The sequence below is a fragment of the Desmodus rotundus genome, chromosome 12 (assembly GCF_022682495.2).
Source record: "Desmodus rotundus isolate HL8 chromosome 12, HLdesRot8A.1, whole genome shotgun sequence".
Lineage (NCBI taxonomy): Eukaryota > Metazoa > Chordata > Mammalia > Chiroptera > Phyllostomidae > Desmodus > Desmodus rotundus.
The window spans coordinates 18,669,518-18,695,813 of NC_071398.1; the positions used below are offsets into that span (position 1 = coordinate 18,669,518).

At 35.6% G+C, this 26,296-nt stretch overlaps 1 protein-coding gene and 1 non-coding gene across 3 annotated transcripts in view; both read left to right on the top strand.

The window, feature by feature from the left end:
- AP1G1 (adaptor related protein complex 1 subunit gamma 1) overlaps positions 1-26,296 on the top strand; it is a 73,382-nt gene that overhangs the window by 26,309 nt on the left and 20,777 nt on the right. For both annotated transcript variants that reach the window (XM_024556115.4, XM_024556116.4), the window contains 11 exons: positions 3,080-3,204; positions 8,141-8,282; positions 9,869-9,965; positions 11,133-11,209; positions 14,385-14,480; positions 15,141-15,221; positions 15,452-15,550; positions 18,760-18,815; positions 19,905-20,018; positions 22,417-22,557; positions 23,259-23,313. In XM_024556115.4, coding sequence (XP_024411883.1) covers positions 3,080-3,204; positions 8,141-8,282; positions 9,869-9,965; positions 11,133-11,209; positions 14,385-14,480; positions 15,141-15,221; positions 15,452-15,550; positions 18,760-18,815; positions 19,905-20,018; positions 22,417-22,557; positions 23,259-23,313 — 1,083 coding nt within the window. The remainder of the gene's footprint in view (positions 1-3,079; positions 3,205-8,140; positions 8,283-9,868; positions 9,966-11,132; positions 11,210-14,384; positions 14,481-15,140; positions 15,222-15,451; positions 15,551-18,759; positions 18,816-19,904; positions 20,019-22,416; positions 22,558-23,258; positions 23,314-26,296) is intronic.
- On the top strand, positions 20,301-20,386 carry LOC112300890 (small nucleolar RNA SNORD71). The gene has a single exon (XR_002974437.1). It is a non-coding gene; the product is annotated as a small nucleolar RNA SNORD71 (small nucleolar RNA).

Consider the following 26,296-nt stretch of genomic DNA (forward strand, 5'->3'; position numbering starts at 1 on the left):
CTCTTTGTCCCTTCTCCTCTCTAAAAATAAATAAATAAAATCTTAAACCTGACGCCTTATTAATGGACATTTATTTCTAATCTTATTGTTTAAGACAATACTACAGTTGAATAATCTCCATTATTTTGCACGTGTGAACGTAAATGTAGTTTGTTTCTAAAAGTGCAACTGTTGAGTCAAAGGGTATGTATATTTGTAATTTAGATAGACCAGATCTTTCTTATTACAGTTTGTGCCAATTTATACTCCTCTCATTAATGTCCTTGCACTGCTGTGACAGCTTTTAATCTTTGCTAATACATTAGGTTAAAAGGAATGTCTTAGTATGGTTTTGATTTGTATTTCTTTGTAAGAACATCAATAAAGTTACTTTGCATATAATTCAGTTTTTTCAAATGTACAATTCAGTGTTTTGGGGGTTTTTTTTTAAGTAAATTTACCTAGGTGGGTTTGCATTTGTTTTATGAAGAGATTGAACTTCATTTTATGTTTGGATTATTTTTATTTTCTTTGAATTGTACATATTTTTAAAAATTTTAAGATTTTATTTATTTTTAGAGAGAGGGGAAAGAGAGGGAGAGAAACATCAATGTGTGGTTGCCTCTCAGGTGTCTCCTACTGGGGACCTGACCCGCAACTCAGGCATGTGCTCTGCCTGGGAATCGAACCAGCGACCCTTTGATTGCAAGCTAACACTCAATCCACTGAGCCACACCAGCCAGGAAAAGAAGTACGGCAGCGGTGGTGAATTGTACATATTTTTGGTCCATATTTATATTAAGTTAATGATCTTTTTTTAAAAAATCAATTTGTAGGATCCTATTACATGGGATTTCGTGACTAAAATGAGTTACAGATATTTTTTCCAAGTTTGCTATTTGCCTTTTGCTCACAAGAGTTTGGAGTAAACGCAGAAATTTTGAGGGTGAATATAAAAGTGAGCTACTTGCTAGGATATTAAAGCATTTGCTAGATTTGTGGGTTAGCGGTGTATCAGGTAGGGTTTCAAGGAGCTTTAAGTGAGGAGTAATAGTACTGGATTAATTTGAGGATGTTATCCAAGGGGCAGATATAATTATTACTCTTCTGCTCTGTAACTCATGCCAAATATTGAATTGTGTTTTAGTAATTGCTGCCCCCAAATGGATAGCCTCCCTTCACATTTACCTACACCCTATTGTACTGCCCTTCCAGCCTTCTTCTTTGTCCACAGTTGAAAACTTTGATAGCATTCTTAACGATGAAACATTACACATTCTCAGCACTATGCTGGCTACCTCCACATACGGGTAAAGTGTGATCAGAGTTAATCTTGAGGTTGTATTTCAGATGCCATTTCCAGCTATATAATCTTATGTTTCCCCTCAAATTTGTCACCTTCAAAAAACAAATGCTTATTAAAGTCACTCTACCAATGGGAATATTAAAAAGAATTAATTTAGTTATTTGTCCTTTTAATTTTAGTTTTTCTTTTGCTATTTAGTTTTTAGGTAAGTTTTAAGTAAGTATCACAAAAGCAACAAATTCTATTCATCAGTCACTGATGAATTATAGTGTGACTATCTTAAAACTTGGCCCTAACAAATACAAAGTAATGTTAATGCCTAAGAGTATGTCCTTCTCATTAGTTCATCTTAATAAAATATTCTTGGATAATTTATTTGTGGAATGCCTGGTGTTTGCCAGAAGCATGATTCAATAAGGATGATAAAAATTTCAGTGAAACCTGATTCTAAGAACATTTGCTTTCACTTATAAAATATTTATTCAGGGACTTACTAAATGGAAAGATTTAAAAACCTCCTATTTGAAAAAGTGAGATTTTTCTAGTAACCTTTTAGCTTCTGATTTTTTCCATTCACTTCAGGAGTACCTTTTCTGCTGACATTGTAAAAATGACTTCCATCATCTTCTATTTCAGAAGATTTTTAAAAAATTTAACTGGAATGTGTAGAGGAATCTTTATCATTCTCAGAAGATTTTAGTTTTCGTTTTGGATCATGGCGGTTCCCCCTCGGAGGCTTCTTTGACTTGCTCACGAGTGTTTCTGCTACCTTTAGGTGGTGTTAATCCAGGTACATTGAGAGGACAATTTTTCAATAGCTTGAAGTGATTTTACTTGTGAACTCTTACTTTCCTCAGTTTTACTTTAGAATTGATAGGCAAATTCAGGTGGAAAGTAGTCTCACATGATTTTAGATTCCTGTGCACACGGGGTCTGCATTTGAGCCCCTTCCCTTGGGATGCAGTGATTCTAAATGGGAGCATAGTTTCAAAAACTTTTCTTGGAGAGTAAGTTGTGTACACCCTTGGAAAACCTCTACTCAAGAGGGTATTTAATCTTTTCCATGTTAGGATGATGTGGTAAAGTATAGCATAGTGATCGTGACATTCAAGAAAAGCTTAGTAGAGAGACAAACTGTTTAACTACAAAGACTCTTAAGCTCTGAGGATCTCTAACACTTACATAAAGAAAAAATCATATAGAACATTTTAGGTTAACTCCACTACCTGTACTGCGTTTTCCTCTGGCTTTTTTTTCTTCTATATTAGATTCCTAAACCCTCACTTCTCCCATAGTACTTGGTTTAAGCTCTAAATGTAGCACTTTACACATTGTATTAAAGTTAGTTATTGTTGTCTCTTCAGTTGTACACTCCTGAGGTTTAGATTAGTGTTTGGCACTTTGATGTGTTTTCAGTTACTGAGTGTTTTGATGCTCACAATAGGAACCAGACCTTAAATACACACACCAGTTAAGTGCTCGTGTAATGTAACCTGGGGATTACGTTAGGAATTGGGTTAATATCTTGTAATAATTTTCTGCTTTGTGTGAATTTGTAGAACGAAGTTTATCTGGATGGCAAATATAATAGGACCATGACAAGGTGTGCTATTTTAGAACTTGATTACTATTATCAAGATACCCAAAGCTCTTAAATCTTTGCCTTCTATTTTGGGGTTTTGATGATACATTTTATATTTATTTACTTCAACCATTCATTGACTCTGAGTTAAAAACATTGCATTCCTGATTGTGGCAGCAATTTCTAAATTTCTTTCTTTTTTATTTTTGCAGTTGGAGTGCCTCAAGCTTATTGCCTCTCAAAAATTCACAGACAAACGCATTGGCTATTTAGGGGCAATGCTGTTGTTAGACGAAAGACAAGATGTCCATCTTCTCATGACCAACTGTATAAAGAAGTAAGTCTTGCTGATGATGAATTCCTTTAGCTTTACCTTGTCTGGGAAGCACTTTATCTGCCCTTCCCTTCTAAATGATAGCTTTGTTGGATAGAGTCATCTTGGATGTAGGTCCTTGCCTTTCATGACTTTGAATACTTCTTTCCAGCCCCTTCTTGCCTGCAAGGTTTCTTTTGAGAAATCAGCTGATAGTTTTAAGGGAACTCCTTTGTAGGTAACTGTCTCCTTTTCTCTTGCTGCTTTTAAGATTCTCTCCTTATCTTTCATCTTGGGTAATGTAATTATGATGTGCCTTGGTGTGTGCTTCCTTGGGTCCAACTCTTTTGGGACTCTCTGAGCTTCCTGGACGTCTTATTTCCTTCACCGGATTAGGGAAGTTCTCCTTCATTATGTTTTGAAATAAGTTTTCAAGCCCTTATTACATGAAATATTAAAGGGACTTATCTAAGAAAAAGAAGAAGATAAAAAATATGAACAGCAAATGACAATAAACTCACAACTATCAACAACCAAACCTAAAAACAAACTAAGCGAACAACTAGAACAGGAACAGAATCACAGAACTGGAGATCACATGGAGGGGAGGGGGCAGGGAGAGAGTGGAAGAAAAGGTACAGGGAATAAGAAGCATAAATGGTAGGTACAAAATAGACAAGGGAAGGTTAAGAATAGTATGGGAGCCCTGGCTAGTGTAGCTCAGTGGATTGAGTGTGGGCCTTTGAGCCACAGTGTCGCTGGTTTGATTCCCAGTTGGGGCACATTCCTGGGTTGCAGGCCAGGTCCCTGGTGGGGGACATACGAGAGGCAACCACACATTGATGTTTCTCTTCCTCTCTTTCTCTGTCCCTTCCCCTCTCTCTAAAAATAAATAAATCTTAAAAAAAAATAGTATGGGAAATGGAGAAGCCAAAGAACTTATATTTATGGCCCATGGACATGAACTAAGGTGGGGGAATGATGGTGGGAGGTGGGTACAGGGCAGAGGGGAATAAAGGGGAGAAAAAATGGGACAACTGTAACAGTTTAATCAGTAAATATATATTTTTTAAAAAAGTCAGTCTTAACCTTTCCTTCTTGTAAGAACTACTTTGTGATTTTAGGTCTTATGACATCAGTAAAGCTTGACAGTATTTACTGATTTTATACTTACTGACTAGAATATATTTTGAATTGCTTTTGGTTCTGTAGCTTATATGTAAAGAGACTTAGCAAAGGATTAAAGCTTTTGTCAGGGATAATATAATCAAGTGAAAGTATTGTTGTACATCTTCAGGCAGGATTTACTAATGAAATAACATTTGGGCCTTCGTAGAATAGAAAAGGCACTGGTAAATCTGAGCTTTCTTGTCTTACAAATTTCCAGAACTTTGGATACCATGAATAATGAAATATTACATTCATTAAAGAATTACTAGTGTATATTCTGAGTAAATGCCATTTAAAGGCAAGAAGAGAAATCTTGTCTTGGTGTAATCCAAGATACCCATTGCATAGAATTTTACTTAGCTCTGTGAATATTTGTGTATAAGTCACCCCCCGCCCCATGGATGCTGTACTGATGTATTAGTCCAGTCGTGTTTAATTTACAAACTGAGGAATGCTTGCCATTTGAGGAGAAATGAGAGGACCCAAGCAGAGAATTCAGCAGTTCTTCCCAGCATCCCTTTTCTAACAGCTTTCTTTTAGAAAGGCATGGTAGTTCTGATTACCTTTGGTCAGAGGTATTTTTTGGTTTTAATTTGGTTTTGGCTTGTATGTTTAATCTCCTTTTTAGTTTTGTTTCATTTGCAGTATTTGTGTATTTGACAGAAAAATAGATGCAAGGGGATGTAGGTGATCAAATTTGTAGATACTGAACTCTTACACTTTTATGGGATGAATAATGTTTTACTTTAAAATTTCCCAATGGACAATGGAAAATTCTGAAATAAGTATTATGATTTAGTTGTAAATACTGAGTTTATCATGTAAATGCACAGAGTCTGTGAACTTAATTTTGGGAGAATCTTGTTTTTTGGCCTTGATATAAATATTAATAATGAGAATAGTAAGTTGATTCATTTATTCAACCAGTATTTATTGTATACCTGTTGCATGCCGGCAGCTATTACAAGCTATAGGAATGGAGAATGAAAAAAATGGGACAAGTTCTCGGTGTCATGGAATTTCCATCCCAGATGTTCAGCATGGCTCTTTCATACATGTATTCTGGACAGGTCTCTAGAGTTTCTTTAATTTTTGTTCTTCCATGCTCTGTTGCCCTTACTACTCAAGCCTTCGATCACATGCTGATAATTTGGCAGTTTTGCCTAGCAGCAAGCTTACATTAGAGAATTAATACCAAACTCAAGTATAGGTTTGTAGCTTGATAAAAAGTGAAGAATGAGGACAATAGGCAAAGAAGAAATCTTTCTGTTTAATTTCAGTGAGACCCAGCGGAGCCCCAAGTGAGTTTAGGAGAGAACTACTAATAGTTGGAAATTGATCTGGCACTTTCAGTCTAAGCTCTTTTAAAGGACTTTGGATCATTAGTGTTTTTTTTTTTTAACCTGTTGATGAAATTTTTTTTTATTTATTTGCTGCTTACTTTTGTGCATATTTTTTCTTTCTTGTTTGTATTATAGGACATCATAGTGTACCAGCAATTTTTATGTCTATTAATGAGTGTTTACCTCATTGCTCATTGGCTTAGAAAAACTAAGACATTAAATACTTAAAAATTGGATATAATTTTAAAGAGTTTGTATTATGCAAATTAATTGTTGAAAAACGAATGAACAGTCACTTAAAATTCTTAGGAACTGGGAGCCTAAATGGTAAATGCATGATTAGTATTTAAGCTTCATTTTACCTCTAATTTTAACTTAAATAATCGAGTTGGTGGAAAGTAGCAAACTAGTTTACACTTTACCCTGTTTTCCTTCCTTTGCTTTTCAGGGAAGACTAAACACATTTATTAGTTCATTTAAAATTATCAGTTATGAACTCTTTACATGTTAAAATAAATCTAAATGAAAAACAGACCGTTTTCCATAACAAAAACAATTCAGTGAGAAGAATGGCATTATTTTACATTTAAAAAGTCTCCCTAGTATCTGGCCTCATGGAAGATAGATTGTCATATTTGCTTCTGTATTCAGTTTTTTGTGTTATGTTTTAATTGAAGTATATGAAGAAGATCCAGCCTTTTACAGATAATGTAATTAGAGAAAGGGAGATGATTTTAATAGCCTTTTAAATAACAACCCTGGATAGTCTCTGATGCTATACCAAAACTCTACAAGTGGTAGTTTCTCAAGGGTTAGTTACAAAGTGGAATCTGAAACCATATGAGTAAGTGGTACTTTTTATCATGCCTAAGGCACTTGGAAAAAAGTTTGTTCACTGAGTAAAGTATTGGTATACTGTCAAGTTCATGGTGGCGATACAAGTTTTCCAAAGTTCTGATTTTTACTTCAACCTTGGATTTTATTGGCAACGACTAGCATCAGTTGTTGCTATTAAGTGATAGGCTTTATTGGCTGTTTTTCTAGAAAATGTCTGCCAAATCCCCAAATCTTAATAATTATAGTTGTGTCTCAGTTACTTTCAAATAAAAATAATGCCCACTTTAAAAGCAGTTAGTACTAGTGTTTCTTGTGAAGGAAATAAGGGCACACATGCTTTTATCCGAGACTGCCACATCAGTACGTGGCAGGAGTCCTGTATGCGATGCGTACTTCCCACTTCGGCACACAGCATATTAAAAAATGTGCACTCAGGAGTCAAGATTTAATGAACTTAATTATTTTTATTGCTTTGTCATGAGCAGTCTTAAGTGAAATTTAACTGACTTCTTTCCTTCATTCCTTTTTTCCTTCCACTGTGAGTGTGTGCCAGTGTATACAGTGATTACTAGTACAGTTTGGTGCCGCTGCTCTGATGTGTGCTAATATGCCAGTAATTTTTTCTACCACTGCTTTGGCACCATTGTGCAAATGCAGTACAACTGACAAATAGTGAGTTAATATTGTGAAAATAGTTTGGATCTCATGGCCCCCTAAAACAGTCTTGAGGACTCCCAGAGATCTGTCAACCGCACTTTGAGAACCACTGGACTAAAGGATACTAAAATGCTATTAAAGCTGGTGGAGGTAGCATGACTCATATAATAATTCTGTTTCTGAACAGTTAAGAGTTGGTTAGAGTGCATGGATGAGTTTGCTGGCTCAGACTTTTAACATTTCGGGTTTTCTGAAAGTAAAACCTGTTTGGTTTGAGAATACTTTTGTGAGGTAATCAACGCCTGACAGAAGTAGCTTTTGTGTATCTGTATCACTGGATTACTCTAAATACCCAGCTTAGTTTGTTAAAGGTGGTTTAATTAGCTAACTTTTTTAGTTAGTATTTTTTGTTCCTTTGAATAAATAAAAGTGTAAAAAATAATGTCACATCAAGGTTTATACTATAGCGTAAGATCAGAGGGTTTCAGTGCCTTGTAATGTTTAAGTCATCTTAAATACTTTAGAGATTTTGTTTTGGTTTTGGTTAATGTGTACCTTACTTTTTTTGTAGTTAGTAAAAATCTTTTAAAGATGCAGTTGTGCTTCATATTTCTATCATTACAGTTTTACTTTCAATTTTTGCTGAGTTTGCTGAGTTTTCTAAAATGGGTTGCCTTTAACATCCAACAGATAATGTCCAATTTCTCTTGCTTTGATATTTGGAAACATTGAGTTGTAAACTTGCAGGAGGGACTGTCAGTCAATTTGCATTATTGGTAATTTATAATAAAGTGTAAAAATAAACATTTTTAGCAATACATAATCCTGTTAATTATTTTCCTTATTGGAGAAATCATGAATTATTCAGAGCTACCTCATTAGATTGTGAAGCTTCTTTATGGAGAGCACCAGGCATAGCACGCTCATTTCTGCTGTTTTCCTTTCTTTTGCAGTGACCTTAATCATAGCACGCAGTACGTACAGGGGCTAGCACTTTGTACCCTTGGCTGTATGGGCTCCTCAGAGATGTGCAGAGATCTTGCAGGAGAGGTAGAGAAACTCCTGAAAACCTCCAACTCTTACTTGAGAAAAAAGGTAACAGTTCATGAAACTAAATGTCTGTGATTGGATTAGGGAGTATTACTGAAATGAGAAGGCAAATTACTCACTTTTATAAGCTCTGATGGTAGTATATAACAGTCTTTCTCTGTTTAGTACATATATTTTAAATGATTACATGCGAATCAGGTATTTATAAGTCAAAATCTATTTTTGTATTTTGGAGGTGATTTTTTTGTTACTAATTAACTCTCCATTTGATAAGTGATTGTGAGCACTTTAATTCTTTTAATTAATCTTTTTCAGGGAAGTGATTTATAAACAAATATTACTGGATATTTTAGATGGCATATTTAATTACTTCCTAAATTACCTGATTCTAAACAATATTAAAGTGATAATGACAAATATTATAAATTTGCTTTCATCCCAATAATTAGTGCCCACATCTTATATTAGTGCCTTTGAATCTCTGGAAGCACAGTTGCATTGGGACCTAGATAATTATTAGTGAATGTTAAAGAACACACTTCCTAAAACTGGTGTGTCTAAATGGAATAGTAATGGAAGACAATGCTCTTATTCTCTTATCTTCTTTTGTTTGTTAATGTAAACATTTTATTGTTACTTTATTGTGTTTCAGTCCTAAAAACCTTCCTGTAAACAAAGGTTATAAAATGTAGAACTCCAAGAAGTGAACATATACCATCGTGTTGTTGGCTTTTTCTACGCCTCTTTATATGAATGGTATGAGGCGGAGGGTTGAAAGGGCCACGCTGCTTTCCAGGGTCATACAGTGTTAATGGTGGCTGCAAACCAAAGCCAGTTCTTTCTCTTAAAAGTATATGTGGGCTGCTCTTCTTCCAAAAGTACATTATTTCCTTAAATAGAATATTCCTGCAAATAGGAAAAAAAATCTTTTTGTCCTAGTATGGAGAGAATCTTCTTCTCCTAATATGAGAAGAATTAGTTTAAACTTTTACTTGTTAATGTATCTAAACTTTTATAGTATTTAACTCCAGCAAATATGGTTACTTTGGTAGGGTAACCAAAATCAGTCTTTGAAAGTACCTTTCCAGTGAGCAAGCTAATACCATCTTTTCTTCAGTAGAGACTACCTAAGTATCTTTCAAATGATTTTCTTGATGTCAGCAGAGAGTGAATTGGGGGAAGTATAGGTATTATTAAAAGTAATGGCAGATTTAAAGCATCTGCAGTATATACCTTTCAATGGCACGATGTCTTTATAAAACCCTCGTTTGGTCATCTTACTCGGAGGAATGATTATCCCAGACAAAAGTCTTTATTTTTTACTTTGTGACTCCACATAAGTTAAGTTTAACTTATTTGATAAATTCATGTTAACCATTGTCTAGTCTAGAAAGTTTTTATCCACTTACTTAGCAATATATGAACAAAGGGACAGGTGAGCTAGAAGTTCTCATTGATAAAATATTGTAATAAGAAAGCCCTAACCTGTTAGTAATAATAAATATGATATCTTTTTTCTTCTTTATTTTTCTAGTAGGTGAATTCGTTGATAAGGGTTTTGTTTTGTTGTTGTTGCATATAAGATTGGTTGCCCTGGCTTAATTGAAATAAATCTTTTGTCTTTTTTATAGGCAGCACTATGTGCTGTTCATGTTATCAGGAAGGTTCCTGAACTTATGGAGATGTTTTTACCAGCAACAAAAAACTTACTGAATGAAAAGAACCACGGTAATGTGATTGAGATGCACTTGGTAAAGTGCTGGGGGAGAAGGGGGAGGAGAAAAAGCTTCAGGCTGTGTTGGCCTTCTGTCTCAGCACTGTGAAGTTGCCGCCTCTTACGCTGGATGCTGTTCTGGGAGGGCTGTTTAGTTGAATTTCTCTGCCACTCTCATATCCTAGTTTTATAATTAGAGATTGATTCCTTCATAGTAAATTTATTTTTCATATCTGGTCCTCTTTTACTATGCTGAAAGTACTATATTAAGTTACTGATATTCACTGTAATGTACAAATGATCCTAGCCTCGATTTTCATGTGTAAAAACATTTGATTTCCTGGTTATTTTGTAACAGGAAAAAAAATTATTTCTTCGTTGCCTTGTGGTAGGAGTGTAAGATTTGTGAAAATCCTTTTGAATTTGTAATGGGTACTCAGATATGTTTATGTAAAAGTTGAGAGGAAGTAAATGGAATGTGACTATTCTTTCCCAAACATTTTATTCTTCTTATTTTGAAGTCAGTGAAACAAATTCTGGGTAAAGAAAATTCATGTGTCCTAAATGCTAAGAGAAAAAAATGGTAAGGTGTATTTAATTTCATTAACTCAATCCTATAACCGGAAGGCTCCAAAAATACTTGTTGAACAAATGAACGTTTAGGGCAGTTATTTAGTGGAAACTGTTGAGATTCTTTTTCAGTCACTTGAACAAGCAAATTCACTTTGTCTTCCACTATTAATGTATTTTGAGGTTTTGATACATTTTATCTGGAAATTCTGCTGCTTATTAAGATTTTTTGCTTCTTGAATTGCCTATCAGAACTCAACTCAGAGCTTAGTAAGTCAGGAGCAGATGATACCTAGTTTACATTGACTGTGAGCATATCTTCAGGAATATTCTCAGATGGAGAGAGACATATATTGGTTGTCATTTTTTAGCAATTATTTTGGTGATATAATTGTTTAAAATATTCTAATTTGATGGGCTTAATTAGTATTAAATCACTAGGCATCTATTAAATACCTCCTTTGTATTCACCTCACTGCTTAGATTCTTTGGGAGATTAAACAAAAGAAGCAAGTATTATTTTGGAAATGGCCTTCAGAACTCCAAGTGCTGTTCTATGAAGTTGACTAATAAAACCTCATGTTTAGTTTTTATTTGCTTTTTTCTTTCAGGTGTCCTTCACACGTCTGTAGTCCTCCTCACAGAAATGTGCGAGCGAAGCCCAGACATGCTTGCACATTTCAGAAAGGTAGGTGCCATTCTGTATGCCTAAGCCTTTCTTGATTGAAAATGATTTTCCTAAAAGTACATGATTTTCTCACTTGTAAATTTTCTTTTGAAAGGAAGCCATGGAGCTGAATAGAGGACTTAACCACCCCTGCTGTGTTGTAGGGCTGGAAGCCAGATTTAGGCATATAACTGGCAGTAGTATAGTGTTTTCCCTTTCATAATAGAAGTCTTCTCTCGTTGGCAGACATGCCAATTTCTCATGTGCTTTATCTGCCACTTCACACTGAAGTCAGGACATGTAACCTGAGGTCAAATTACAGACAGGAATGTGTTTGTGTGTATGTGTTTTATTTTATTTTTTTGAAGGCAGGTAATTTCATTTTTTTTTTTTAAGGTAAACACTGTAGCCTAAATTTTATATTAACGTTTACCTAACACAGAGTCCCCTACTGTTCATTTTAGGCTGTTGACTCCCATGATGGATGTCTCTAGCTTTGATAATTCTCTCCTTCCCTCCCTTTCTTACAGCATTCTAAAGTAGAAATTTTTGTTTTCCCCACTTACTTTTAGAAGGCGGTAGTAAGGAGGACTCAGAAAGTCTGTTCTTCGGGTTACGTGCATTTATTTATTTATTTTTTAACAGAGCACTGATCACTCCATGAGTGATGCTTACTTTGAGGCTTACTTTGTACTTTAGATCTAATGAGGTTCTAGTAGCAGTTCTTTTTTTTTGGCTTTTTTCCCCCTTAGATGTTCATGTCTTGATTAAATTATTGTAAAATAGTATGAGACCTGTATCTGTCCCTAATGCTTGCTTTGTATGTTTTGTTCCTGTTGTCTGTTTGGAATCCTGCTGTATGTTAGAATGAAAAGGTAAGCATTAACCCTCTTTTAGATGGTGCATGCTGGTATTAGGTTCTTAGTAGCTTTTGTGTATTCATCCACGAATGTGGCTTTTAAAAATATACTAATGCTGAAGCTGTGCTTAATACCGTGAATTACTTATTTTAGCATTTTTTGCTAACTCCCTAGTCCAGTTTGTGTCTTGTCAATTAAACTCTGGACTCCAAAGTCAGCCTTGGATTTCAGTTGCAGCCTTTCCTGAATTGTAAGCCTCCTTCTCTGTCTTCTTATCTTCACTTGAGGAACTTTGAACAGTTTCCCAGTGGTTTTGGTGATGGCAATTCCAGATCAGTTTGGAGCCTTCACACAAACACTGCTTCTTTTTGAAGTAGATATCTTAGAGCCATATGTGAGTAACCTCATACTTTAAAAAGCTCCATGTGTACTTCTGAGCTTTAAGTTCAGACTTAGAGCTTTTATTTTCCCTTCACCTGCACTTATCTTGCTTAGAAGTTCTGGAATATTAAAAGGATTTTGAGGGAGAGCTGCTGGTGGGCATCAACTGATTTTCATGGCTGCATCCTTTCCCTTTGTCACCTTTCTTTTGTTTTGTTTTGTCATGGGTTTTAGCAATTTGCATTTTTGTCTGAATAATAAAGCTAAGTTCCAAGAATTAGTATGCTCAACATTCAGACATTGGTGCTTTCTGTCCCAGGGTGATCTTATGTGGTGTGCAGATCTTTTGTCAATGAATAAAACAAGGAAAAAGGATTTCCCCAAGATATAAACCAGATTAAAAATAATTGAGGATACCTGTAGTACAAAAAAGTAGGGCATTGGAAAGTATGCAAGGCGAGACTCTGTACAGAGTTTGTTAACTAGATGATCCTGGTTTTGTCGTGTTAATTTTAAAACAGTGTATACAATTTTATTATTTTTACCTCTAATATAAATCTGCCCACAGTTGACAGATTTAATGTAGCTTCTTTCCTTAGCTTAGAATTGTCTTAATCTTAGAGTTATCCAAATTAGATTTTTGTTTGGGTCACTTACAAATCACTTAATTCTAAAGTGATATGGCCAACCTTATTTAAACTTACACAGATTATGTTCTGTGTATTTAAAAGTGGCCAGCTTTGTGAAAATGTTTGGGGCATATGCTTGGGCATAGCTTGGCCTTTGTTTCCATCTTGACCTCACTTTAGAGTTGGGGAGTAGGGAGGGGACAGAGTCCAAATACAGTGAGAAAAAGTAATTGAGTTGCAGCAAAGTTGGAGCTGTTCTGATTGCCTCAAAAAGAGAGCTCAGTCAGTTCACTGTGGACACTTAATTTTAGGTGTTTGGAGTTGTTTCAATAGCTATATTGAGATTTTAGTTGGGAAACTGGAGAAGTTCCTATTGTGGCAAACATTTTGGATTAGGGTTTTAATACTAAGTGATTGATCAACAGAATGAAATGAATAATAACATTAAAGCATCTTTAAGTTCAGCTTGGCAGTAAAATTGCCTCTAGTGTATATTATGACTAAGTGAACAAAGGAAGGACAGTAAAGGAATTCTGACCATGAGGAATGTACAGCTTCATTAGTAACATAACAGGTGAACACAGATCAGTCTGTAGAATTAAGTGCTGAATTAAATTTTACTGAAAATTGTGTCATACGAGTTAAGAATAGTGAAAGGAAGTTATTCATGGCCTTGGTATCTTTGTAAGATGAAAGATATAATTTTTCATGTGTCTTTTCCACTTGGTCAATGTTTGTATTTCCTGCTGTTTGTTGGAAATGGACATAACTAGCCCTATCAAGAGGAGAAAAATTTTTTTCTCTATATGAGATAGTATGTTTTAAAACTGTAATTTTAATAAGATCCACCAGTATTTTGAGTATGATACCATTTTATATTCAAATGTTTGTATATGTGCTGTCGGAGTGAGTGCTATATTCAAATGTTTGAACAGATAAAAACTGAACATGTTTGTGCCACCCACGTGTGTCAAGTTCTACAGAAGTAGAAATGCAGTACGCTTCATAGGCATCTGTTTTACTTAGTTCCCATAGGCTTTCTGACCTACTGTTATTATAGTATCTTTGCATATATAACTCTGGAGTACGAAAAGTCTAGGTTGTTTTTAATTCAGATAAAATATGTATTCCTTCTTGAGTTCTTGGTAAAAATACTCCTAAGTTATATTTATTGGACATCAACAATATATTAGCATATTGATTGTATCGTTAGAATTTGCTTGGACTCTCAGACCATTATACCCTTTTTCTAAGCCAAATTACCTGCGTGTTCATGAGAAAGTCTTTGGTGTTTACTGTTTTTCGATGCATTTTTCTTCCCTGCAGCTTGTGCCCCAATTAGTTCGTATACTAAAGAACCTCATCATGTCCGGATATTCACCAGAACATGATGTTTCTGGTATCAGTGACCCCTTTTTGCAGGTGAGCTTGAAAGAAAGCTTCAAGTATATGGTATATGAGTTTAATACCTTTTAATAGGTTGTTTTCTTCCTCTTAAGTTTTTGTTGGGTAGAAATTTGGTAGTTAACTGATTAAACCAATTACATTAATAAATGAATAGTGACACAATTACATGTTTTATTAGATTAACAGAGTGGAATTATAGTAATAGTCAAAATTATGTACTATATAGAGACATCAATATACAGTTAGACCTCGTTTTATTGTGCTTTGCTTTATTGCACTTTGCAGATGTTGCATATTTTTACAAATTTAAGGTAAGACTGTCCACCAGCAAAAAGGTTACAGCTCGTTTTGTTGTGATACTCACTTTATTGTGGTGGTCTGGGCCTGAACCTTCGTTGTCTCTGAGGTATGCCTATAATAACGCTCTGCAGGTGGTGGCATCTTTTAGCTGTGGAGTGGCAAAGTGTGGGTCGTCTGATAACTTCATTAAGACACAGAAACACATATGACTTCTCTAAAGACAATGTTTAAAATTCTTCTGTTTGAATTTTGACCATTTCTACTGGGATCTAAGACTTTATTTAAGATACTCCAATTTCATACCAAGCAAAGTTCCTTTGTGCCAAACCTATGCCAGACCTAATTTGTTGACATTTCTCATATTTTGCACATTAGGTACGAATTTTGCGGTTATTAAGAATTTTAGGACGAAATGATGATGACTCAAGTGAAGCTATGAATGATATATTAGCACAGGTAAGACTAAACTTGCTTTATATTTGATGTCCATCTTAGTGTAGCAAGGAGTAGAATGATTGTGATTATATGGTACAATTTTTATTTTGTGTTTCCTCATTGGTGACTATAATCAATCACAAAATGTCTCTTGTTACTCCAGGATAATGTGTTTTGTTTTTTCTTTAACTTCAGGGTATTTTTTAGAAGCATTGTTTTATCATTGTGTACCGCCTTCTGTGTCTTTTCAGGTTGCCACTAATACGGAGACTAGTAAAAATGTAGGAAATGCTATTCTTTATGAAACAGTTCTGACTATCATGGATATTAAGTCAGAGAGTGGACTGAGAGTAAGTCTTTTTAAGTCTTTTCTTCTCCCTAAACATTTCAGGTAGAATAATTGACCTAGACTTTAGCACTTTGGAAATGAATTTCATTTGAAAACATAACTTTAGAAAGAATGTCTTAAATAATGGTTTTTATTTAAGAAAAACACATACAGAAAACAACTCAAAATAAGACAGAAGGTACACAGGGAGAAAATGTCTGCCTGGACCTTTCCTGTGTAGACTCCCAATTCTTCTAGTGGAAATGCTGTTACCCTTTTCTGGTGTATTTTTTCAGAGATGTTTTATCCATATTTAAATGTTTGGACATGTGTGTTTCTTCTCTTCCCCACTTTCTGAAATAATTTTACACTTACAGAAAGTTGCTAAAACAGTTAATTATCAAAACTAAGAAATTAATTTTAGTACCATGCCATTAACTGAACTATAGACTTTATTTAGATCTCACCAATTTTTCTACTATTGTCCTTTTCCTATTCTAGGAAAGTCTCCTGCCAGTTCATGATTCCACCTTGCATTTCATTGTCACTTCTCCTTAGTTTCATCCAGTCTGTGACAGTTCCTCTATCACCCCTTGTCTACCATGACTTTGACACTTTCTTTAAATTAAAAGAAAAAAAATTTTATTTTATTTTTAAAGAAAGGGGGAGGGAGGGAGAAAGAGGGAGAGAAACATCACTGTATGAGAGATACATCGATCGGTTGCCTGTCGCATGCCCCCAAATGGGGACCTGGCCCTGCAGCCCAGGCACGTGCCCTGATTGGGAATCAAACCTGTGGCTGGCACTCAATCCACTGAGCAACACCAGCCAGGGCTAAATTTTCTTTTAATTGATGAGAGAGAAACATCATTTTGTTGTTTCACTTGTTTATGCATTCATCGGTTGATTCTTGTATGTGCTCTGACCAGGGATCACATCTGTAGTCTTGGCATATTGGGATGATGCTCTAACCAACTGAGCTGCCCGGCCAGGGCCATGACTTTGACACTTTTGAAGAGTACTGATCGGTTGCTTTTTGGAATGTCCCCCACTTTGGCTCTGTCTGATGTTTTACCATAATTAGATTGAGGTTGTGCTTTTTGGACAAGACTATCATAGAACTGATGTGTGTTTCTCAGTATCTCCTCAGGAGGTGTATGCTATATCCATGTGTCTCACTACTGGTGATGTTTAAGCTTGATCATTTGGTTAAGGTGGTTTCTGTTGTGTCTCTCCCCTGTAAAGTTATCTTTCCCTTTGTAATTAAAAATATTTGGGGGGAGCCCTGACTGGGGTGGCTCAGTGCATTGAGAGTCCTACAAACCAAAAGGTTACCAGTTTGATTTCTGGTCAGGGCACATGCCTGGGTTGTGGGCCAGGTCCCCAGTTGGGGGCATGCAAAAGACAATCATTGTTTTGCACATTAGTTTCTTTCCCTCTTTCTCCCTCCCTCCCCCTCTCTCTAAGAGAAAAAAAAATAATTTTAAGGGAGACACTTTAAGACTATGCAGATATCTTGTTCTCCTCAGACTTTTAACCATCAGTTTCAGTGTCCATCAGAAGATCTTATCTGCAGTAGTTGTTAATATTCTTTTCTATTTTTTTTAATACTTTTCTATTTCCTTCATTTCGGCCTCATTAAATAATTGCAATTCTTTTGTAAAGAATTCTCCCTTATGAATTTATTCATTCTTTCATTATTTATTAATATAAGAATAGCTATCCCATAGTCTTATAAGAAACAAATTTAGTAACTACAATACCCTATTTGTGTATAGTTGTTTTTGTCTTTAAGATTACAGTATCCAGCCCTGGCCAGTGTGGCTCAGTTGGTTGGAGGCCCATCCTATAGGCAAAAGGCTGTGACTTGATTCTCAGTCAGGGCAGATATTGGGTTGGCCAAAAACTCCGTTTAGTTTTTTCTGTAAAATAAAAGACAGACACCTTTTTCATTTTCACCAATAACTTTATTGATTTGGCTATTTTGAGTATGTTGGCTATCTCGTGTGTGGTATAACGTTGATTGTTCTCAATTAATGTCTCAATTTGATCATTATAAACTTCAACTGGTCTATCCAACCATGGAGCATCGTCCAGTGAGAAATCTCCAGCATAAAACTTTGCAGACCAATTTAGACATGTTTGATCAGCCATAGCACCTTTTCCATACACTGCACAAATCTTTTTTTGTGTTTTGGTTACATTTTTACCTGTCTTGAAATAATAAAGCATAATGTGCTGAAAATGCGTATTTTCTTACATCTTTAATATTAAAATGGCTACACAAAAATTCACCAAATTTGATGTTTTTTTAAATGCACGCTGATATGACAGCTGTTACAATACAATTGAACAGAATTGTTTCGAATGAAGTTAAAGACAGCTAAGCGCTACTAGAGCCGTCTTACAGGAAAAAACAAATGACCTTTTTGGCCAACCCAATACTTGGATTTGCAAGTTCGATTTCTGGTCCTGGCAAGTACAGGAGGGGAACCAGTCGATGTTTCTCTCTCACATGGATGTTTCTCTCTCCCTTCCCTTCTCTCTAAAAATAAAAAAAGCAATAATAAAAAAAGATTACAGTATCTAAGTAACTTAACCAAATTAACTTATGTTAGTTCTTTTCCTCTTCCCACCTTTCAAACAAAAGAGTAACATATGTATATCATCCTGCACCTTACTTTTTTCGATTAACATTATGTTGGAGCTAGTCCATACTCATATATAGAGACCATTCTAATTTTTTGAAAAGAAATTGTGGTAGAATATACATAACATAAAATTTACCATTTTAACCACTTTTAAGTCCTTAGATCAGTGGCATTAAGTACATTCACATTGTTGTGCAACCAACACCATCGTTTATCTTCAGAACTTTTTGTCTTTCCAGTCTATAAAGTACCAGCTACCACACAGGTGGCAAACACAAGGCCCGCGGGCTGAATCCGGCCCTCTACCTTGTTTTATCTGGCCCTGCACCTTGTTTCTACCCAGCAGCAGCGCCAAGCTCTCGCTTAACTGTTGAGGAGTAGTTACATTTATACAGTCTTAAAATTACTTTTGGCCCTTTGAAGGCAACTGTGAGGCTGATGTGGCCACCGGTGAAAATGAGTTTGACATCCCTGAGCTACCACCTTGAAATAGTTTGCACCCAACAGAGGCCAGGAAGTGATCCTTAAACAATATAAATATTTAATTTTCCTAGATTTTTAACCTAAGCTTTTTTTTTAGGTCCTAGCCATAAATATCCTGGGTCGTTTCTTATTGAACAATGACAAGAATATTAGGTAAGGCAACTGAAAAATGTCTTGTATTTTGTTATTATAAACTGTTTTTAAGAGTGTGCTCAAAATCAAACATGTATTGAGTGATGTATCTAAAACTTCAACCGAGGAAACTCAGGATTTCTATTTTAGTCTGGCCTTAAAACTATTGTTTTGCAAAGAATTGGGGATTTGCATCATGGATTACTTTTTGCTCCTATTTATATTATAAATCAGGAGTCAGCATACTTTTTCTGTAAAGGACCTGATGGCCAATATTTTAGGCTCTGTGGGACTTTGGGTCTCTGTGGCCATTACTCAACTTTGCCTCTTGGCGTGAAAACATAGACTGTATAAATGATGAATGTGACTGTTCTGATAAAAATTAATTTACAAAAGCAGACGGCAGAGGGCTGAATTCTTGTAGGTATCCTATAGTTTGCTGACCTCTGCTCTAAATTAAGAAACATAAAACATTTCAGGTCACAAATGTGGAATGTGTTTGTCAATTACCATTAGTTTTTAAAAATAGATGAATTTATTAGCATTTTTATATTGTAGTATATCCTGTTTGCCTCTTCTCCTCTTTGAATCAGGAGATAATTTCTTATCATGGTAAGCTTGAAAAAATGTGGAAGTAATTATTGTGGTGCCTTGAACTATCTTCTCTTTCCAAAAGAATTTTTGAGTACTTGGATCTTAGACTCAAATTTTTCTATCCATCTCAAATAAAAACAGAGAAAATAAAAGTGGTAACATTGAAATAATTTCCTCTTGCGTTTTGGGGCAATGGCCCGAAAAGGCATACTATATATTTTTGTTGTACTATTTGGAAGAACTTGAAGTATTTGAGGCAGTCACTGTTAAGTGTTTCAGTGGATTTTAACCATGAGTGAAAATAGTCCGAATCCGAGGCTTCTCCTGGTTGCTACTGTTTTAGATTCTGGTGTCTCGTCTGCCTTTAGAATCTTACCATTACAGTCATTGTCTTTTATCTGTTTAAACATACATGCTTTCCCTTAGTCTTTAGGTATTTTCTGTTACTATTTAGGCAGAAGAAAACTACCCTGAATTTTATATTTTAATTGTCTCCTGCAACTTCGTTTCATCCAGATACGTAGCTCTGACGTCCTTGTTGAAGACTGTGCAGACAGATCATAATGCAGTGCAGAGGCACAGAAGCACAATCGTGGACTGTCTAAAAGATTTGGATGTCTCAATAAAACGGTACCGATCATTGATAATTCTCTGCCTCTGCCCCATCTGATAACTTGGTAATCGTTTTGAAAGTGAAAATGTTGGTGTTTATGCATTATCATCATTTTCACAGATGAATTCTCTGCCCGGTAAATCCTTTTTTTAGAAAGGATTGGCAGGGAGAAGTTTAGGTCAGTGAAAGAGGCCAATAAGGAATGCTTAAGTGCACACTGATGTTGTCTTTGGTTCGTTGATAAATAAAACAGAAAAAGATAAGCTGGGCAAAGATTACCTACCAGGGGTACTGTGCTTTGTGTGCTGGAGGATGAAAATAAGGAGTGATCCATCGGCTAAGTGTTCCATCACGATGCTGAAACTCAAATTGCTGACAGCACACATTTTCTCACAGTACTTGCGCTCCAAGATGCTAGAGGCAGCTGTGTTTCTTAGAACAGTACGTCTGGGGATGATGTCAGGTAGCAGATAACACTTTCAAAAAGCATATATTTTTTCGTCCATGGAGTAAACCACTGGTTCTCTTAGGAAAATTGTAGATGTTTGTGAGACCTAGCTATAGTTGGCCCCAATGAATTTTTGGTTGTGGTTGTATGTTCAAATCCAGAACAAATTAGCTTTGAAATTATCTCTGAAACCATTCATTTAACAAACATTGATTCATACTGAGTTTCTTTTGTTTGTGAAGAACAGGTACAGAGTGCTTGGGCAATCTAAAGATAAGACCTAGACTCAGTAATAACTTTTACAGAGTGCTTTCCATAGGATCTATAAAATACCCTCTCAGTTCTCTGAGCAAGCCATTGAGACCAGGCAATTACTTCTATCCTCAGTTAACAGGTTAAATAACATACAGTCCTAAAGGAATCAAATAACTTACTCTAAGCCTCACCCCTTGTACAGGGACAGACCTCGGAATAGAAATGAGGCCTTCTGACTCCTATTCTCTATAGGAGTTTCTCTATAGCTCATCACTGGGCTTTGTATTTCAGAAGTAAAACCTGTGTGTCTTTGACAGGCTCTGTTGCATTAAGAACTCAAACTCTGGAGCCCAACTGCTGTATTTCAAATCTTGCCTCTGCCCTTAATAGACATGGTCTAGTAACTTAACCTTTTAGTGCCTCAGTTGTCCCATATGTAAATGCAGAGATTTAAGAGAACCCACCTTATAGAGTTATGCAGGATTAACTGGATTAACGTAAGTAAAGTACTAAAGTATGATATAAGAATTATCTATGTATTTCTGTAAGGATTGATTTTTTTTATTGCTTGTAAATTAGCTAAAATAGTGCTTTCTACATATTAAATTGATATTTTTGAAAGTCAACTTATATACCATGTTTAAAATTACTGATCAAGTATGAAAAGATGGATATCATAACCTTATAACTTTTATGTGTTAAATGTTTTCATTTTGTCTTGGTTGCCCAATTTGATAGGCAATTATAGAAACTTTTATTTGCCCTCATAGCACATGCCCTTTTTTCCTGTTTGTGGCCCTCATTCTCTCTTTCAGTTTTTTCCAGCTTTATTGAGATATGTTTGACATATAACATTATGTAAGCTTAAAGTGTACAATGCATTGATTTGACAGTTACATACTGCAAAACAGTTACCACCATAGCATTAGTTAACACCTGTATCATATTACATAATTACTATTTTTTTGATCTACTTTCATAGCAAATTTCAAGTATATGATACTAACTTGAACTAACTAAGCTGCACATTAGATCCTTAGAACTTAATTATCTTTTAACTGGAAGTTTGTGCCCTCTGACCAACATCTGCCCCACTTCCCCACCCCTAAGCCCTGGTAACCACCATTCTAGGCTCTGTTCCTATGTCTTTGGCTTTTTGCTTTCACATTTAAGTGATACATGACAGTATTTGGTTTTCTCTGAGTTATTGTACTTAGTGTAATGCCCTTCAGGGTTTGTTTTAGTTCTGATTTTCCACATATTTTTTGATGTTAAGTGTTACATCATCTTTGGACAGAAGTGGGTGTAAAAAAAAGAATATGGTGACTTTATATATTACATTTTTAAGGAATAATGTAGACAGATACTATCATTAGGTAATAATTTTGTTACCTCTCTTTTTGAGACTTTTAAGTATTTAAAATTTAAGCTTCAGAGAATAAATTATTGAACCCAAAGTACATTGTTGGTCAGTCATGTCTCTCTTAGGGATATTTGAAGAAAGTGTTGAACAAAGATTCAAAATAGAATAACTTTGATAACTTTTGTTATCTTGCGTGGAAAGATTGGGATCATAGGATCATGCAAGGACATTAACACATCTATCTGCCTGTGAGTAGTGTTCAAAGAGAATACACCTGTGTCTTTGTTTCATTCCCACAGCAAATATAACTGGGTGTTTTTTGTTTTTTTTTTAATTTTTCCCTTGCAAGGCGTGCAATGGAATTGAGTTTTGCCCTAGTGAATGGGAATAATATCCGAGGCATGATGAAGGAGTTACTTTATTTTCTGGATTCATGTGAGCCAGAATTTAAAGCAGACTGTGCATCTGGAATCTTTCTTGCTGCAGAAAAGTAAGATTTAATTTTTACTTTTATTAATAAAAGATGCTTGGGTCTTTTAGAAGCATCTTCAAAACATGGGGGGACATGTTGTAGACTTGTTTAAAACATGTAACATTTATTTCAAGCTCCCAATTAGAAATTAGCTTTGAGAAGGCCATTATAGCAAGCATTTAAATATAGGAAGACCTTCCCCCCGCCAATACAACTTTTCTAAAAGCAGGGATTTATAATGCCCCTATAATCTGTTCTTTAACTTCTTATTTGTGATGCCCTTTTTATAAGGATATAGAAAAGTTTCAGCATCTAATTGTGGTTCTGTGTAAAACTTTTAGGAAGTAATACCTCAAGATTTTGGTAGTATGGTTATTTCTGTACTCTCCACTGTGAATTTAAGGGAACAAGTTTCTAGTCCTGGTGTTGCCTGGGTCTGGGAACAGTCCCTTTTCTTCTTTCTTCTCTGTCCTCTCCAGCCCTGACTTCGTGATTCGTTTTCTGAGACAGAGTCCCATTTCTTAGCTCAGCAACTCAGAGAATGTGAAACATCTGAGTTGGACAGTGTGCCATTTCAGTACCTGTGAAATGGGTATTGCTGCTAGATTTGAGGCTGAATGTCTCCAAATATAAACACTTACGACTATAGGCAGGATTTTTGAAAGTAACGGAGCACAGTATAATTTACAGGTTCCAGTTTCTCACTTTTATTTTCTTAGGTATGCACCTTCCAAACGATGGCATATAGACACAATTATGCGTGTCCTGACAACGGTAAGTAGCTTTTTAAAAAAAAAAAAAATTTCATCTTCAAGATTTTCTTTATTTATTTTTAGAGAGAGGGGAGGGGGGAGAGAGAGAGAGAGAGAAACATCGATGTGTGACAGACACATTGATTGGTTGCCTCTCACACGCCCCTAGCTGGGGACCCTGCCCGCAACCCAGCCATGTGCCCTGACCAGGAATCGAACGGGCGACCTTTTGGTTTGCAGGCTGGCATTGAATACCCTGAGCCACACCAGCCAGGGCATGTAAGTAGCTTTTTAAAGTCAACATATGCTACGTGCTGGATGTGCTGATTAAGGCAGACAAAGCCCTTGTTCTCATGAAGCTTATGTTCTAGTGGGGGAGGTGGGAAATTCATGGGGGAGTATGTACTGTACTCTCAGTCAGGGAAGAATGCTATGAGAGAACAGTAGAGCAGCATGAGGGGCTAACATGATGGCAGGGGAGGATGGGATATGGGGCACTATACATACCAAGTATTTTAGGTGGAGTAGTAAGGGCAGGTCACTCAGAGGAGCTAACATTTGAGTAGAGAATTTAGGGAAATTAACCATGCAAGATTTGGGAAAAGAGTATACTAATCTGCCCTAACTGGTATGGCTCAGTTGGTTGGGCATCCATACGCATAGTGAAAGGCCACTGGTTTGATTCCTGGTCAGGGCACATGCTCGGTTTGCAGATTCAGTACCCGATTGCGGCACATACGAGGGGCAACCAATCGATGTTCCTCTCCCTCTCTTTCTCCCTCCCTTCCCTTCTCTCTAAAAGATAAAGAAATAAAAAATATATATTTTTAAAAAGTATCCTAATATAAGAGAGTAGCAGGTGTTGCAAAGACCTTAGGTAGCAACAGGCTTGGCCTGCTTCGTTGGAGAGCAGTAAGGCAGGTGCCGGCAGAGCGTGGTGTCACTGCAGGGCCTAGACCCCATGGAGCCTCACAGGAGTTTGGGGTTTGTTTTGAATATGTTAGGAAGCCACTGGAAGGTTCTGAATGACTAATTTATTCTGGACTTAAAATTACAGTTTTATAAGATATTTTTTTTCTTTGGTAGTCTTCCAGAATTTTGGAGTATTTCTGTTTATTCAATTAATAGACAGGGGTTAGAGATTGAAGAGTACAAATGAAAGTGTAGTGGCGTATAATGAAACTGTAACTATGTCTAATTATGTTACCAGCTGTAGATGCCATAAAGGAAAACATGAACAAATTTGACCACATTAAAATTGAAAATTCATGTTGCAAAAGGAAAAAATTTACAAAGTTAAAAGGCAAATGAAGCCCTGGCTGGGTAGCTCAATTGGTTGGAGCATCATTCCTGATACACCAAACAAGGGACAACTAGAGGAAAGTCATTATAAAACATAACAGCATATTAATATTTTAATTTATAAACGATTTACAATAGGAAAAATCAAACACTATAATGGAAACATTGGCATTTCAATAAGTAGTTCACAGAAAAAGAAGGAAATGGCTAGTTAACAATGAAAAATAGCCTTACTAGTAAAGAAATAGTAAGTAAAGTAAAATTGAGGTATCAATTTTCACTTAAACTTTTTAATCTAATTCCTAGTATTAGCTAGAAGATAGAGAAACAGGCAGTACTCTTCACTTTAAGTGGGTATAAAATGTTACCGTCTTTCCAGAGTACAGGGTGGGTAGCATGTAGCAAGTGTCTCAGTTTGTATCTTTTAGTTCATCAATTCAAGTTTTAGGACTTTTATCTTGGAAAAATAAAAGGACAAATGTATAAAACGTATATGCAATGGGCATTAAGTAAATTATGAAATATCTGTAGGAGGACATGATACCATTACAGTTATGAGATATATATGTTATATATATAGTATTTGTGTATATGCACACACATTTGTTGCTGTGGATTTGTCTTTGACATACTAGTTTTCTAGTTTACTCACAATGAATTAATCTTGTTGAAGATTAAAAGCTAATAAATGTACTTAAAAAATGAGGAAATAGTATTCTAACAAAAGGTATGAATCAGGACACATTATTTTCAAGCAAAAAAGAAGGGAAAAATTAGAGCTTCTGAAGAAAAATGTTTATCAGAATTCAAAACCATTTTTGAAAATGCTCCTACTTCATTTTTCCTGTTGACCCATATTCTTTTATTACAATCATACGATTTTTTTTTTTTAAGCTTGGTCATGTGCAGGATTACAGTAATCAGTTTTTGATTGTTAAACCACCTTTCCATCCCTGGAATAAATCCCACATGGGTTATATGCTCTATAATTCTTTTTACACATTGTTGTGTTTGTTTTGTTAATATTTTAAAGGATATTTCCATCTGTGTTCATGAGAGATACTGATATTTTTAATAATTTTCCCAATGTTTTCTTTGTCTCATGTGTTATTTAGTAGTGTGTCCGTTTAATCTCCAGCTATTTTGGGATTTTTCAGCTGTCTTTGTGTTACTGCTTTCCAATCTAATTCCATATGATTTCTGTTCTCTTAAACATAAGATATTTTTTGTGGCTCTGAATGTGGTCTGTCTGGGCTTGAGAAGGAGGTGCGTTCTGCTGTTGCTGGATGAAGTAGTCTGTAAATGTCATTTAGGTCCTGTTGATGCTTTTATTTCAAACACTCTGCTTTTCTTCCATTAGAATGTAAATTTCTAAGTTAGACCACAAATTACCTTTAGCTTCTCACCTTTTCTTTTAATCATTTCCCCAAACTACTCCCTCTGTCCTTGTTTCTTAACAGTAGTAGGTACCTTAAAACACTTGAGACTTTTTAAAATTACCCTTTTTTCTTTGCAAAGTACACATCATTAGGCCTAGTCTGAGTCTTTTAATTTTTTTTATTTTTAAATATTTTATTTATTAATCTTTAGAAAGAGGGGAATGGAGGGAGAAAGAGGGGAATGGAGGGAGAAAGAGAGGTAGAGAAGCATGGATAGGTTGCCTCTCGCACTTCCCCGACTGGGAAACCGGCCTGCTGCCCAGG